Source organism: Nerophis ophidion, linkage group LG18, assembly GCF_033978795.1.
Source record: "Nerophis ophidion isolate RoL-2023_Sa linkage group LG18, RoL_Noph_v1.0, whole genome shotgun sequence".
In the NCBI taxonomy this organism is placed as follows: Eukaryota; Metazoa; Chordata; class Actinopteri; order Syngnathiformes; family Syngnathidae; genus Nerophis; species Nerophis ophidion.
The window spans coordinates 18,595,899-18,610,413 of record NC_084628.1 but is presented as its reverse complement, the minus strand read 5'-3'; the positions used below and the strand labels follow the sequence as shown (position 1 = coordinate 18,610,413).

Genomic DNA, 14,515 nt, shown 5'->3' with positions numbered 1-14,515 from the left:
CACACAAAGGAAAAACCAAAACACAAACAAACTGTCAGTGGCAAGCCAGACATATATGTATATGTATATATATATATATATATATATATATATATATATATATATATATATATATATATATATATATATATATATATATATATATATATATATATATGTATGTATGTATGTATGTATATATATATATATATATATATATACATACATACATACATACATACATATATATATATATATATATATATATATATATATTTGTATTGTGAACGGCCACTGAAGAAGTCGGATTTGCCAAAAAAATCAGAACTGCACATCGGAGCCTGCGTTAAATTTATTTACAATTTTCGAAGCTAAAGCAAGGTTATGTTACCATTAGTGGTTCAACAGGACACACTTGTTTTAAAACTGTCTATTTTTTTCACAATTACTAAGTTTATATTAAAGGCCAATAAATGCTTTAAAATGTAATATCGGAAATGAATGTATCGGTTTCAAAATCATCGGTATCGGTTTAAAAAAAAAAGTAAAATGTATGACTTTTTAAAACGCCGCTGTGTACACGAATGTAGGGAGAAGTACAGAGCGCCAAGGAAACTACCTTTGCGTGCCGGCCCAGTCACATAATATCTACGGCTTTTCACACACACAAGTGAATGTGACGCATACTTGGTCAACAGCCATACAGGCCACGCTGAGTGTGGCCATATAAACAACATTAACACTGTTATAAATATGCACCACACTGTGAAGCCACACCAAACAAGAATGACAAACACATTTTGGTAGAACATCCGCACCGTAACACAACATAAACACAACAGAACAAATACCCAGAACCCATTGCAGCCCTAACTCTTTCGGGACGCTACAAATTACACCCCTCGCTAACCCCTCCACCTCGACCCCCCCCCCCCCCAACCCGCCCACATCAACCTCCTTATGCTTTCTGAAGGAGAGCATGTCCCAAATTCCAAGCTGCTATTTTGAGGCATGTTAAAATAAAAAAAGCACTTTGTGACTTCAATAATAAGGATGGCAGTGCAATGTTGGCATTTGTTTCCATAACTTGAGTTGAGTTATTTTGTAACATTGTTAAATTTTTTAATGCATCACAACAAAATTAGGCATAATAATGTGTTAATTCCACTACTGTATATCGGTATCGGTTGATATCTCTATCGGTTATTAGGAGTTGGACAATATCGGAATATCGAATTTCGGCAAAAACACATTATAAGACATCTCTAGTTTATATCATTTTTTTTATCAGCCCTACAAAAATGTTTGGTGTTTACGACGGTCACTCCCCCTGTCTTGTCAACACGTGCGTACACATATACTAAAGCAGTCCGGGGGTGCTGGAGCCTATCCCAGCTTCAGTCTAGATCTTATCGAAAGTAATTATCATACTGTACACCTAACCTCCTGGGCATGAGTGTCCTCTGCAGTGGACATCTGTGTATCTGTGTATAAAATATAACAAAAACTAATTTTGTTTCTCAGTATGGTAATAATTTGTTTGCAGATAACATGAATCCCTAAAACAGCTCACAGCACAGCACCAAAGGCCACACACTGAAAAATCAATGCATGCTGGGGCCATTTTGATGTTTTTTATTTTCAAAACCGTCCATCCATCCATTTCCTACCGCTTGTCCCGTTCGGAGTGGCGGGGGGGGGTGCTGGAACCTATCTCAGCTGCATTCGAAACCAATACAATAAATAGATGTATCTTTTTTTAACATGTAAGGCTTTCCTCAAGTTTGTTCCCTGATCCTGGAAGAGTTTCAGTATTTTGTTTTTTTTAATGAGTAATAATATTATTATTTATGCCGTTTTTGTAAAAAAATATAAAACCAAAAAACCCCCCAGTTTTTTATTGTAAAAACACGAAAACAATTTTTTAAAGTGGAATATTTAATGTTAAGTAGTTGGAGCCTTCGATAGACCAATAATTCATATCAACATTGATTTTGATTCATTATTATTTCCTGAGCAATGACAGTTTAAAAAAAAAAAATGATCACGCTAAAATTTTCAGGGATCCAAAAGTGGTAAAAATGCTTCATACATTATTTTTTTTTTTTTACTTTTCATCACTTAAGTTTCAAGAACAATTTAAGTAAATTTAGACACTTAATTTTGTAGAGACTTGATTTTCAGATGAATTTTTAAATTGTTTTTATTAATCATTACTAATGTCTGAGCAATGGCAGCTTTTTCTTGTTACATTCGGCCTGCTTTGCTCTCCTGTTCCGCTTTTTTTTTTGGTTTCGTATTTAAATAAAAATAATGTTTGACAAATTTTCCACAATATGTCACACATTATTTTCATTTTCTTTTTACTTTTCGCCACTTAAGTCTCAAGATCAACGTAAGTAAATTCAGAGACTTAATTTTGAGTTTAACGTTTCTTATTTTTCGCGACCCCAAAATTGACAAGCGGTAGAAAATGGATGGATATTTTTCAATTTTAATGTGTGAGCAATGGCCGCTTTTCAACAAACAGCCTGAATGGCAGCTTTTTCTCATTACATTTAACCTCTTTTGATCTCCTGTTGTACTTTTTTCATTTTTGGTTTCGTTTTTTGTCACAGTATTTTTAGAATGTGCCTTTAAAAAAAAAAAATAAAAAAAAGAACTGCGAGGCCGCACTTTGGACGCCGATGGCTAACAGCAACCAGCAATGATCAATCATCCAATAACAACAAGGTCTGAGGTTTGGGAAAGGCCCCCTAGTAGATAATTCCGGTATTAGCAAATGTTTGTGTACTCACGGGATATTTTCATGGTATATCCGGACCGCTTCGTGTATATCCGTCGAGAGCTTTCGCTATTCCAAGTCAAAGCATCTTTATTCCCACGCTGGGCTGCATTCCTGCTAGCTCTCAGCACAGCTTGGAGTTTGAACTCGGCTCCTTCTTCCCCTTTCTCTTGCCATCTAACCCCCCACCCTCCCCAGCACCACTATAGGCCGTTCCCTGCACTAAATCTTTCCTTCAATCCACCCCCTTTTCTGTGGCAGACTTCTCCTCCAACCCCTCCTCTGCACCCTTGTGCCCGTTCCTCCTACCCAACTGTGCCCACCACAACTCTTTTACACCCAGCCGGATTTTTGGCAGCGGGGTTCCATGCCGCAAAACACGGACAATTGCCATCAAATTCCATTTATTTCCAATTATTTCCAACGGGCTGATCAAAGTTGCACTGTGGGGGGGGGGGGGGGGGGGTATCGCGTGTTTACACTGCTGACCAACAATGTGGAAAAGGTTTATTCGCACCAAAACCAGAAGTGCAGATGTTATTCCGGAAGGGATGGAAAAAAGTTAAGCCGGGTTGGGACGGGCTGGAGGGGAAAAATCATGACATAAAGTGTCAGCAATCAGCAGCTGTGAGTCATGCTGTGGCGCTCCACTAAGTCCGCCTCCACACCATCCCCAACATCCAAACTGTCTGGAAGAGGTCCATGAATGGAAAGATGTGTGTTAACGTTGTCATCTGAGAGTGGTGGTGATGGGACAAAACACTGACAACCACCATTATAGGGAAACACGTGTGCTTGTGGTCTAATAACATGGTGATATGTCAACTGACAACACCACTATAGAATTGCTTCTCAGTTATTTTATTGTATGCCCCGCTCATGGAAAACATTGACTATAAATAGTAACATTTGTCTGTAAAAATTGTTACAAGTACACCTGTGCATAATGTTGTATCCTTTAGGGCAGGGGTCTGCAACCCTAGTGGCTCCTTGAACCTTAGTCAAAAATGAAGGAAAATAGAAAAATACTTACATAATATTTATATATATATATATATATATATATATATATATATATATGTATATATATATATATATATATATATATATATATATATATATATATATATATATATATATATATATATATATTCTAAAATGTGGCCCTAGTGTGAGAATGTGAGTGTGAATGTTGTCTGTCTATCTGTGTTGGCCCTGCGATGTGGTGGTGACTTGTCCAGGGTGTAAACCGCCTTCCGCTCGATTGTAGCTGATATAGGCACCAGCGCCCCCCACAACCCCAAAGGGAATAAGCGGTAGGAATGGATGGATGAATATATACGTATATATATACATACATATATATATATATATATATATATATATATTTATGTATATATATATTAGTTTTCTTTAAATAAACTTGTCCAGGGTGTATACCGCCTTCTGCCCGATTGTAGCTGAGATAGGCACCGGCGCGACCCCAAAGGGAATAAGTGTTAGAAAATGGATGGATGGATGGATGGATATTTTAAATACATTTAAAAATATATACATATTTTTTTATACATACATATATACATATATATATATATAAGAAAATAGAAGAAACAACTAAAATATACATATATTTTTATTTAAAAAAATATAATATATAAATGTATATATACATATATATTATATATACATTTTTTTCATGTATTTATTTATTCATGTATTTTTTTCAATATAAAATATATTTAAAAAAATATATATATATATATGTTCATATTTTATTTTATTTATTTATTTATTTTTAATTATCAAATCAACATAAAAAACACAAGATACACGTACAGTTAGAGCACCAACCCCAAAACCCTTCCTCCCCCATTCACACTCGTTTTCACTCATTCACACAAAAGGGTTGTTTCCTTCTGTTACTAATAGTCTGTTTCCTACAATATACATCAATACAGTGTGCAAGGGATACACTCTGTGAAGTACACAGGATTGTGTGTGCTGCTGGTCCACTAATAGTACCAACAGTTAATTTTACAAATTTTCATTAATTACTAGGTTATATGTAACTGTTTTATTTTTTATTTTTTGAATCGATTAACAATCATTACAATTAAGAATCACGATTCATTCTAAAATAAAAACATTTTGCCACCCCTACTGCATAGCGCTTGGAATATTCCTGTAATTGCTGCCTAGTACTACTGCAATATTTACAGTATATTAAATGAAACAGCAGCCTGGGTATTCAGCGTGAACCTATGTGACCACATTCATTATTCAGACACGTGGATAATATGACCGGTGCTTACGTAAGACGTCCCATCCACTCGCAGTTTCCTGTAACCTAAGCATCTTTCCAGATGTAGCCCATTTGCACGGAGACTATCTGCCATTTTGCTCTTGTAAAACACAACTCCTGGAGCCCGGGGCCCTGTGTATAAACACGCAGCGCGCAGACAGAATGACGAGGGCCGTCCTCTCTTTAAAACAATAAATAGTCTTTGAGCATGTCGACGCTTTAAAAGCACTCTTAAACAAACCGCTTACGTTTATATGTGCTCCTGCAAATTATTTCCCCGCACTGAGACGGCGAAATGAATCACCCAGATGAGGCATGAGAGTAGCCTGAGACCGTCTGTATCAAAAACACCTGGAAGGGTGAGCCAGCAGGTGAAAAAAAAAAAAAAGGAATGAGCAGTAGAAGAGGTGTGGCGACGCCTGGAGGCATGAAGCTAATACAAGTCAGACTTACAGTAAAAATAGAAGCAAAAACCCAATTCTGATGTCTCATATCAGAATTGTCCCGCGTTCCTTTTGGTCTGACACCTGGCGATGGTGTATGCCAATAACGGACTGCCACAAAGGTGTGATTGGGAATCAAGGCGGCGTGACATCCCATGCACACACGTCAGGATGAGCTTATATAAGAAAAAAGTCAAAAAGTTGTTAGAAAAAGACTGTTTTTAGATATTTTTTGTTTTTAATTGGCTTTTAATCTTCATTATTTACTTCAAGTTATTACAGTATGATCCTATATACATATTTATTTATGTATTTATTTATTTATTTTAAATCAATTTTGACTAAAGCCTGTTATTTCATATGTTGACCAGAGGGGGAGCATTACAAATTTTTACACACACTTGTTATTCCACATATTGACCAGAGGGGGAGCACTTTTAAAACTGACACACAGTCAATTAGAAAAATCTTTCCTTTTTGGCACCACCCTCATTTTGATAGATTTCACCACGGTGGTGAATGTCAATAACGGACTGCAACAAACTACTTATTGGGAATCAAAGCGTCGTGACTTACCATGCACACACGTCAGGATGAGCTTATTATTAGAAAAAAGTCGACACATTGTTAGAAAAAGACTGTTTTTAGTTATTTGTTTTGTTTGTATTTGTTTTTTAATTTTCATTAATTACTTCAAGTTATCAGAGTATGTCTCTATATCCAATTTTATTTATTTATTTATTTTATTAATTTTGGCCAAAACTTGTTATTTCATATGTTGACCAGAAGGGGGAGCATTACCCATTTTTACACCCACTTGTTATTTCATAAGTTGACCAGAGGGGGAGCACTACAAATTTTTACACACACTTGTTTTTCCATATGTCGACCAGAGGGGGAGCACTTTTAAAACTGATATACAGTCAATTAGAAAAATCCCCCCTTTTTGGGACCACCCTCATTTTTGATAGATTTCACCCCCAGGGGCGATGGTGAATGCCAATAACGGACTGCAACAAACATGTGATTGGGAATCAAAGCGGCATGACTTCCCAAAATGGATACATGGATGAAACAGCAGAGGATTGGGAGAATGTTATGTGGTCAGATGAAACCAAAATATAACTTTTTGGTATAAACTCAACTCGTCATGTTGGAGGAAGAAGAATACTGCCAAAACCTCCTTCCATCAGTGAGAGCTTTGAATGGTTGATCAAATACTTATTTTCCACCAAAATTTACAAATAAATTCTTTAAAATTCCTACAATGTGAATTCCTGGATTTTTTTTTCACATTCTGTCTCTCACAGTTGAAGTGTACCTATGATGAAAATTACGGACCTCTGTCATCATTTTAAGTGGGAGAACTTGCACAATCGGTCGCTGACTAAATACTTTTTTGCACCACTGGCACCACTGTATATATGTATATATATATATATTTCATATGTTGACCAGAGGGGGGAGCACTACACATTTTTACACCCACTTGTTACTTCACATGTTGACCAGAGGGGGAGCACTTTTAAAACTGAAACACTCAATTAGAAAAATGCCTCCTTTTTGAGACCACCCTAATTTTGATAGATTTCACCAGCAGTGGCGATGGTGAATGCCAATAACGGACTGCAACAAACGTGTGATTGGGAATCAAAGCGGCTTGACTTCCCATGCACACACGTCAGGATGAGCTGCCGCTCGCAAACCAGTCTTTGACTCTGAGCAAAAAGACAAAGGACGTCCAAAAGATCATCAGTCTGCAACAAGCTGACTAACGGTGACTTGATTCTACACGCGTGAGCCCAGTAATTACAAGAATCCCGTGTTCAATCACCTGACGACTTCCTGCAGCCTCGCCGGGGGACCCGTCGTTATCCCGCAGTCGACACGGGGCCGCTTGCTTTTAAAATGATTAGCTCCGGGGGCAGCGTTGCCCCCGACAACGAGGCAACATTTCCTCCAGCTCAAAGTGAGCTTGACTCCATTACATTCAGAGTCACCTTTCATACATGGGTACACACTGCTGATGTTTGTACCTTCTGGAGGAGACCAGACCACCCAGCGCCATTCTGCATTCTGCATTTAGGCCCAAAGAAGAAACAACTAGTGTGACAGAAGGTTCACAAAATAATCCACTAAGGAAAAGACAAAAAAACGCTTGCTTATGCACAAGTGCCTGCAGTACATTTGTGTTGGAATTTTACTCAATAACAGTCGCACTTTTACAAGAAAAGCTTAACATTGTGGCAATTTTATTAAAAGAGTCATAATTTTACTTGACAAAAGTCACATTTTTATAAGAAAACTTTCACATTTTAACATAATAATCAGAATTTTACTTGCCAAAATTATGAAAAAAGTCATAATTTTATTTAAAAAATGTCACTATTTTACAAGACCAACAAAAAAATGTGCATTATTGTGATCCATCCATCCATTTTCTACCGCTTATTCCCTTTGGGATCGCAGGGGGCGCTGGTGCATATCGCAGCTACAATCGGGCGGAAGGCGGTGTACACCCTCGACAAGTCGCCACCTCATCGCAGGGTCAAAAGTCAGAATTTTATAAGACAAATGTCACCATTTTGCATTAAAAAGTAATAATTTTACTTAAAAAAGTAATAACTTTATGAGAAAATATTGCAATATTACAGAAACAGAAATAATATGAGAAATTATTCCCAATTTTATAAGAAAAAAGTTGACACCTTGTTAGAAAATTTTCATTATTTCCTTCAAGTTATTACAGTATGTCTCCATACACATATTTCTATACATATATATATTTTTAATTAATTTAATCATATGTTGACCAAAGGGGGAGCGCTTCAAATTTGTACACACACTTGTTATTTCATATGTTGACCAGAGAGGAAGCACTTATAAAACTGACAGACAGACAAATTGAAAAATCCTTCCTTTTTGGGACCAACCTAATTTTGATAGATTCCACCACCAGGGTTGCAAATGAGACATTCTCTATTAGACGCAATGGTTTTCTGTTTTACTAAGTTGTTCACCGGTCCTCATATGGAAGGTACTTTTCCTTGTTGATTTCTCAAAAGGTTTAGAAATACAAGAACACACACACACACACACATATATTTTTGTATTGGTTACCTTCTTGAGACCTCTAAAAAACGCCTACCTCTTTAGGGCCACCCTAATTTTGATAGATTTCACCACCAAGGGTGCAAATGAGATCTCTATTTTTATTTTGTTTTTGTAATGTGATTAAGGCCGATGACAAACGAGTCACGGACCACAGATGGCCCCTGTGCAGCACTTTGGGCAAACCATCTGTAGAAGCTAACTGTTACTGACCACTATAGTCTCAGTACCGTAGTGTATTTGTTCCCTCTTTCGCTTTTTCTATCATATATTTCTGCCTTTGCAACTGTCAATGTTTACTTTTGTATGCACATTAAGGAAAAAAAAAAAAAAAAAAAGACTTTGGAGCAATGTTCACAGACTAGTATTTGGCTCTCTAATAGATGGAATGGTTTTCTGTATTGGGACCATGATTTCGGTCCTGACTTGTTCACCGGTCCTCATATGGAAGGTACTTTTCCTTGTTGATGTCTCAAGAAGGGTAGAAATACAAGAACACACACACATATATTCTTGTATTTGTTATCTTTTTGATACCTCTGAAAAATGCTTACCTCTTTAGGGCCGACCCAAATTTGATAGATTTTCAAGATTCAAGATTCAAGATTGTTTATTGTCATATGCGCAGTTAAACAGACAGTTTGCCGTACAATGAAAACCTTACTTGGCTAGTCCACCCTTCAACAAGTCAGTCCACCCTTCAACAAGTCAAATGAGATTTCAATTTTTTTTTTCTTTTTTTTTTGTAATGTGATTTAGGCCGACGACAAACGACTCATGGACCACAGATGGCCCCTGTGCCGCACTTTGGGCAATCCATCTGTAGAAGCTAATGACCACTAGAGTCTTAGTACCGTAGTGTATTTATTCATTCTACGGTCACATATGGGACACGGGTTGTCTTACGTCAGCACCAGAATTCGTAAAATCAGCTGTTCACCTGACGTTTTTTGGGGGGGATGAATAGGGAAGTCCTTCTTTCGCTTGTTTTATCATAATTTTCTTTCCTTTGCAATTGTCAATGTTTGCTTTTGTATGCACATTAAGTAAAAAAAAACTGACTTTGGAGCAATGTTCACAGACTCTAATATGTGGCTCTCTACTAGATGTAATGGTTTTCTGTATTGGGACCATGATTTCGGTCCTGACTTGTTCACTGGTCCTCATATGAAAGGTACTTTTCCTTGGTGATGTCTCAGGAAGGGTAGAAATACAAGAACACACACATATTCCTGTATTTGTTATCTTCTTGAGACCTCTGAAAAATGTTTACCTCTTTCGGGCCACCCTAAATTTGATAGATTTCACCACCAAGGGTGCAAATGAGATCTCTATTTTTGTTTTTATTTTGTAATGTGTTTAAGGCCGATGACAAACGAGTCACAGACCACAGATGGCTCCTGTGCCGCACTTTGGGTAACCCATCTGTAGAAGCTAAATATCAACGACCACTATAGTCTTAGTACCGTAGTGTATTTGTTCCTTCTTCCGCTTGCTTAATCATATATCTCTGCCTTTGCAACTGTCAATGTTTACTTTTGTATGCACATCAAGTTAAAAAAAAAAAAACGACTTTGGAGCAATGTTCACAGACTCTAGTATTTGGCTCTCTAGTAGATGCAATGGTTTTCTGTATTGGAACCATGATTTCGGTCCTGACTTGATCACCGGTCCTCATATGGAAGGTACTTTTTCTTGTTGATGTCTCGAGAAGTGTAGAAATACAAGAACACACACACACTCACACACACGCACGCACGCACGCACACACGCACGCACACACACACGCACGCACACACACACACACACACACACACACACACACACACACACACACACACACACACACGCAGAAGTTGACAATTGAAGAACAACTTATAGTTAGCCGCACCTTTTAGTGTCTTGGCTTAAAAGACAAATTGCATCTTTAGAGTAACTGCAATATTCATCTTCAGTATAAACCGTCAGGCTTATGACACACACGCACACACACACACGCACAGCAAGAGCTTATTGATTGTGAGGGTAAATAACGCGACCGTGCGAGCTAGGGAGCTGCTGTTGTTGACCGTTGTCAAAGCAGGGCGGGTCAAAAGTCACCAGAGTCCTGTTTTTCTGTTAGGGTCCTGTATTGAATTCAAACATGAGCAGCACAGCTGTGGTAACACTCGCCTTCGGCATCCTGAAGGACACCCAGGGAGAAACCGCTTTCATCTTTTTGGGGTAACAACTCTCTCCCTTATGTCTGGAATACCAGTCGCACCACCACAAATATTCATGTGAAGCTTTTCAAAAACGCTCGGAGCGTCACGAGGTTGGCATCTCATCAAGGCTCAAATGTGTCCACTGCAGAGGACGTGCGTGTCATAGTGTGGATTGTGGTTAGTTCCCAGAAAACAAAATCATTTTCAGTATTTTCTAGTCTTAAAAAGTGAATTGGACGGGCATATCTGCTACATATTTTTCATGTGTTTCAGGATTTGAACCAAAGGCCCATTTTGGGACTGAGTTATTGCCATTCCATCCAAAAACTGCCGCATTACAATCGAAGTCGACCAATTAAAGCCTCTATTTAATTAACCGCAGGGTCTCCGAGAGCTGTGTGTGCTTTACAAAAGCAAATAACTGCTGGGGTTTGTAATTAACAACACAGGGAAAAAATACATTAACAGCTGCGGCTGTAGGCAACCCTCTAATGCGGATGCCTCAATCAAGTACATTTCGGAAAACGCCCTCCAACCGTGGATAATTGATGTAGATATTAGTCTGAATCTGATACATATTTATTGGCCAAGTATGCTTAACATGCAAGGAATTTAAAAAAAGTGAATAAAATGCATACAAAAGCAGACAAAGCAACAGCGTGTCTTAATGCTTTTGTTGGGCTGCGTAAAAAACATCTGTTTCTCAGCTGTGGTCTGTATGGGCTGCAGTTGTCATGCACTTTTCCACCACTTGCGGCAGTAATGACAATATCCAACCAATAGAAGAAGTATGGAGCTAAAGTCATAGAGAAGTTTCTTAAGCGCAAAAATTATGCCTAAAGTGGTGAAGCTGTAAATTTAATTTGCATACACAGTATATTATTATTAATTTAGTTGGAATGTATTCATTTTAGCACTGCACACCCTATTCAATAATTGATTATTCATTAGTTGTTAAAGGCCTACTGAAACCCACCACTAGCGACCACGCAGTCTGATAGTTTATAAATCAATGATGAAATATTAACATTGCAACACATGCCAATACGGCCGGTTTAGTTTACTAAATTGCAATTTTTAAATTTCCCGCGGAGTTTCTTGTTGAAAACGTCGCGGAATGATGACGCGTGCGCGTGACGTCACGGACTGTAGAGGACATATTAGCGCAGCACCATTCGCGGCTAAAAGTCGTCTCTTTTCATCGCGCAATTAAACAGTATTCTGGACATCTGTGTTGCTGAATCTTTTGCAATTCGTTCAATTAATAATGGCGAAGTCAAAGTAGAAAGATGGAGGTGGGAAGCTTTAGCCTTTAGCCATAAAAACACACGGTGATTCCTTGTTTAAAATTCCCAGAGGTGAAGCTTTACTATGGATCAGAGTGGTCAAGCGAACATGGTTCCCGACCACTTGTCAACCGGCAAGGTTTCGGTGAGAAATTTGTGGTAAAAAGGTCACCTTTTACTGGAGATCAGCTGAGCTTGCGCCGTCCATGCAGCTGCCGTCGACTTCCCTCAGCGACTGGCCTCAAGACACCCCTGGACACACCCCCTCCGACTATCAAGTACTATTTAATCTCACTAAAACACTAGCAACACAATAGAAAGATAAGAGATTTCCAAGAATTATCCTAGTAAATGTGTCTAAAAACATCTGAATCCGTCCCAATGCAATTGCGTTTTTTTTTAACTTTATTATTTTTTTTCTTTCTAGTCCTTCGCTATCAATATCATCATCCACAAATCTTTCATCTTCGCTCAAATTAAAGGGGAAATTGTCGTTTTCTCGGTCCGAATAGCTCTTGCTGCTGGAGGCTCCCATTACAAACAATGTGAGGACGTGAGGAGCCCTCACCCTTGTGACGTCATCGTCTGCGACTTCCGGTAAAGGCAAGGCTTTTTATTAGCGACCAAAAGTTGCAAACTTTATCGTACTAAATCCTTTCAGCAAAAATATGGCAATATCGCGAAATGATCAAGTATGACACACAGAAAGGACTTGCTATCCCCGTTTAAATAAGAACATCTCATTTCAGTAGGCCTTTAAGAGTGCCCTCCTAGGCAGTATATTTGATTAGTACTTATTTTTGTAATCAGCCTGACCAAAGTCTTGATGATAATCTTTGTGATTAACACATGCTTTCATATTATTTAACAATGTTTGTCCTGTTAAACTGTAAATAGGTTAGGTATAGTTATAAAATCAAGAGTTTATAACTAATTCACTGTTAATATTTTAGTGGGCCTCCAGGTCCTCCTGTAGTGGAAAAGTTGGGCCCCGAGGAAAAAAAGCCAAGAACCCCTGCTCTAATTAACACGCAACCGCTAGAAGTTCTTGCTAGGGGTGCCCCATCCGATACACATGGTAGGCTAGCGGCTACACAACAACTAAACACGCAAAAGCACATAAGCCTGACATGCGTCATAAGTGAATTACCATGAATTGATTTATGTGGACCCCGACTTAAACAAGTTGAAAAATGTATTCTGGTGTTACCATTTAGTGGTCAATTGTACGGAATATGTACTGAACTGTGCAATCTACTAATAAAAGTATCAATCAATCAAAGTGTCCCTAATTGGACAAGGTTGCAGTCAATGACAGCACATTTGTCAATATAAATAAGTATCATATATTTATAGTTGCATATTACTCACAAATACAAAGTCTCCAAGGCAGGAACATATTAATTCATTAATGTAAAAAAAGAGGGGTTTCAACTTGCGATTATGCAATGAGAGCGCTATTTTAAATGTTTTAAATGTAAAACATGGTGTGCTGCATTTTATATATGGGAAAAGTAAATAAAATAAAGTTTGATTGATTGATTGATTGATTAAAATGTATTCAGTAACAAACGTGTCCGCATCATGCAACTTACTGCATTCGAATCTGAATTAATTATTGAGACCACTAGGTATTGCCAAAAAGACAATTAAAGTTAAAGTCCCAATGATAATCACACAAACACTAAGTGTGGTGAAATTACCCTCTGCATTTGACCCTTGTTCACCCCCTGGGAGGTGAGGGGAGCAGTGAGCCGCAGCGGTGGCCGCGCTCTGGAATCATTTGGCGATTTAACCCCCAATTCCAACCCTTGATGCTGAGTGCCAAGCAGGGGGGGGCAATGGGTCCCATTTTTATAGTCTATGGTATGACTCGGCCGGGGTTTGAACTCACAACCTTCCAGTCTCAAGGCCACTGAGCAGGTCACCACTCCACTTCAACTTAAAGACGGCATGAGTCCTTTCTAGGTGGTTGGTAATAAATAGTTTTTCATACGTCATACTTAATCAAACCGTACACTAGAAAATAACAAAAGTATGCATGATTAATACTGATGGCAAAGTGGATCAGTGGCAGTATCGGCCAGTGCTGATGGCTCCAATATCGATATTGTACCAAAAGGAGAAATGTTGTGACACCCTTAGTTTTTTCCTGCATGTTTCCAGTCATCAGGGACCTAAAATGATGTCAGGAATTGTGTGGATGTTAATTACATACAGACAGATTTAGGGCTAAATTTACACCAGTGTGGGTGGAACTGGCAGCGAGGTCTTGCCAAGGGACACAACGGCAGTGACTAGGTTGGCGGGAGTTGGATTCCAACCTTTCCAACGCTTCTTGTCGGGATCCCCAGCAAGAACAGCCGGAAGCTGCAGTACATACAGAGTAGTGCTGCGAGGATCCT

At 38.4% G+C, this 14,515-nt stretch overlaps 1 protein-coding gene and 1 long non-coding RNA gene across 8 annotated transcripts in view; one reads left to right on the top strand and one right to left on the bottom strand.

Moving 5' to 3' along the window:
* The window catches only part of stard13b (StAR related lipid transfer domain containing 13b), a 191,434-nt gene that overhangs the window by 40,842 nt on the left and 136,077 nt on the right, over nucleotides 1-14,515 (bottom strand). Inside the window, exon 1 of one of the 6 annotated variants that reach the window (XM_061877470.1) lies at nucleotides 2,778-2,949. The exons of the other annotated variants lie outside the window; for them this stretch is intronic. Coding sequence (XP_061733454.1) covers nucleotides 2,778-2,790 — 13 coding nt within the window. The 5' untranslated portion in view covers nucleotides 2,791-2,949. Of the gene's footprint in view, nucleotides 1-2,777; nucleotides 2,950-14,515 lie in introns of those variants that run through there. 6 annotated transcript variants of the gene reach the window in all.
* LOC133536839 (uncharacterized) overlaps nucleotides 10,702-14,515 on the top strand; it is a 48,277-nt gene continuing 44,463 nt past the window's right edge. For both annotated transcript variants that reach the window (XR_009802563.1, XR_009802562.1), the window contains exon 1: nucleotides 10,702-10,843. This is a non-coding gene — a long non-coding RNA (uncharacterized LOC133536839). The remainder of the gene's footprint in view (nucleotides 10,844-14,515) is intronic.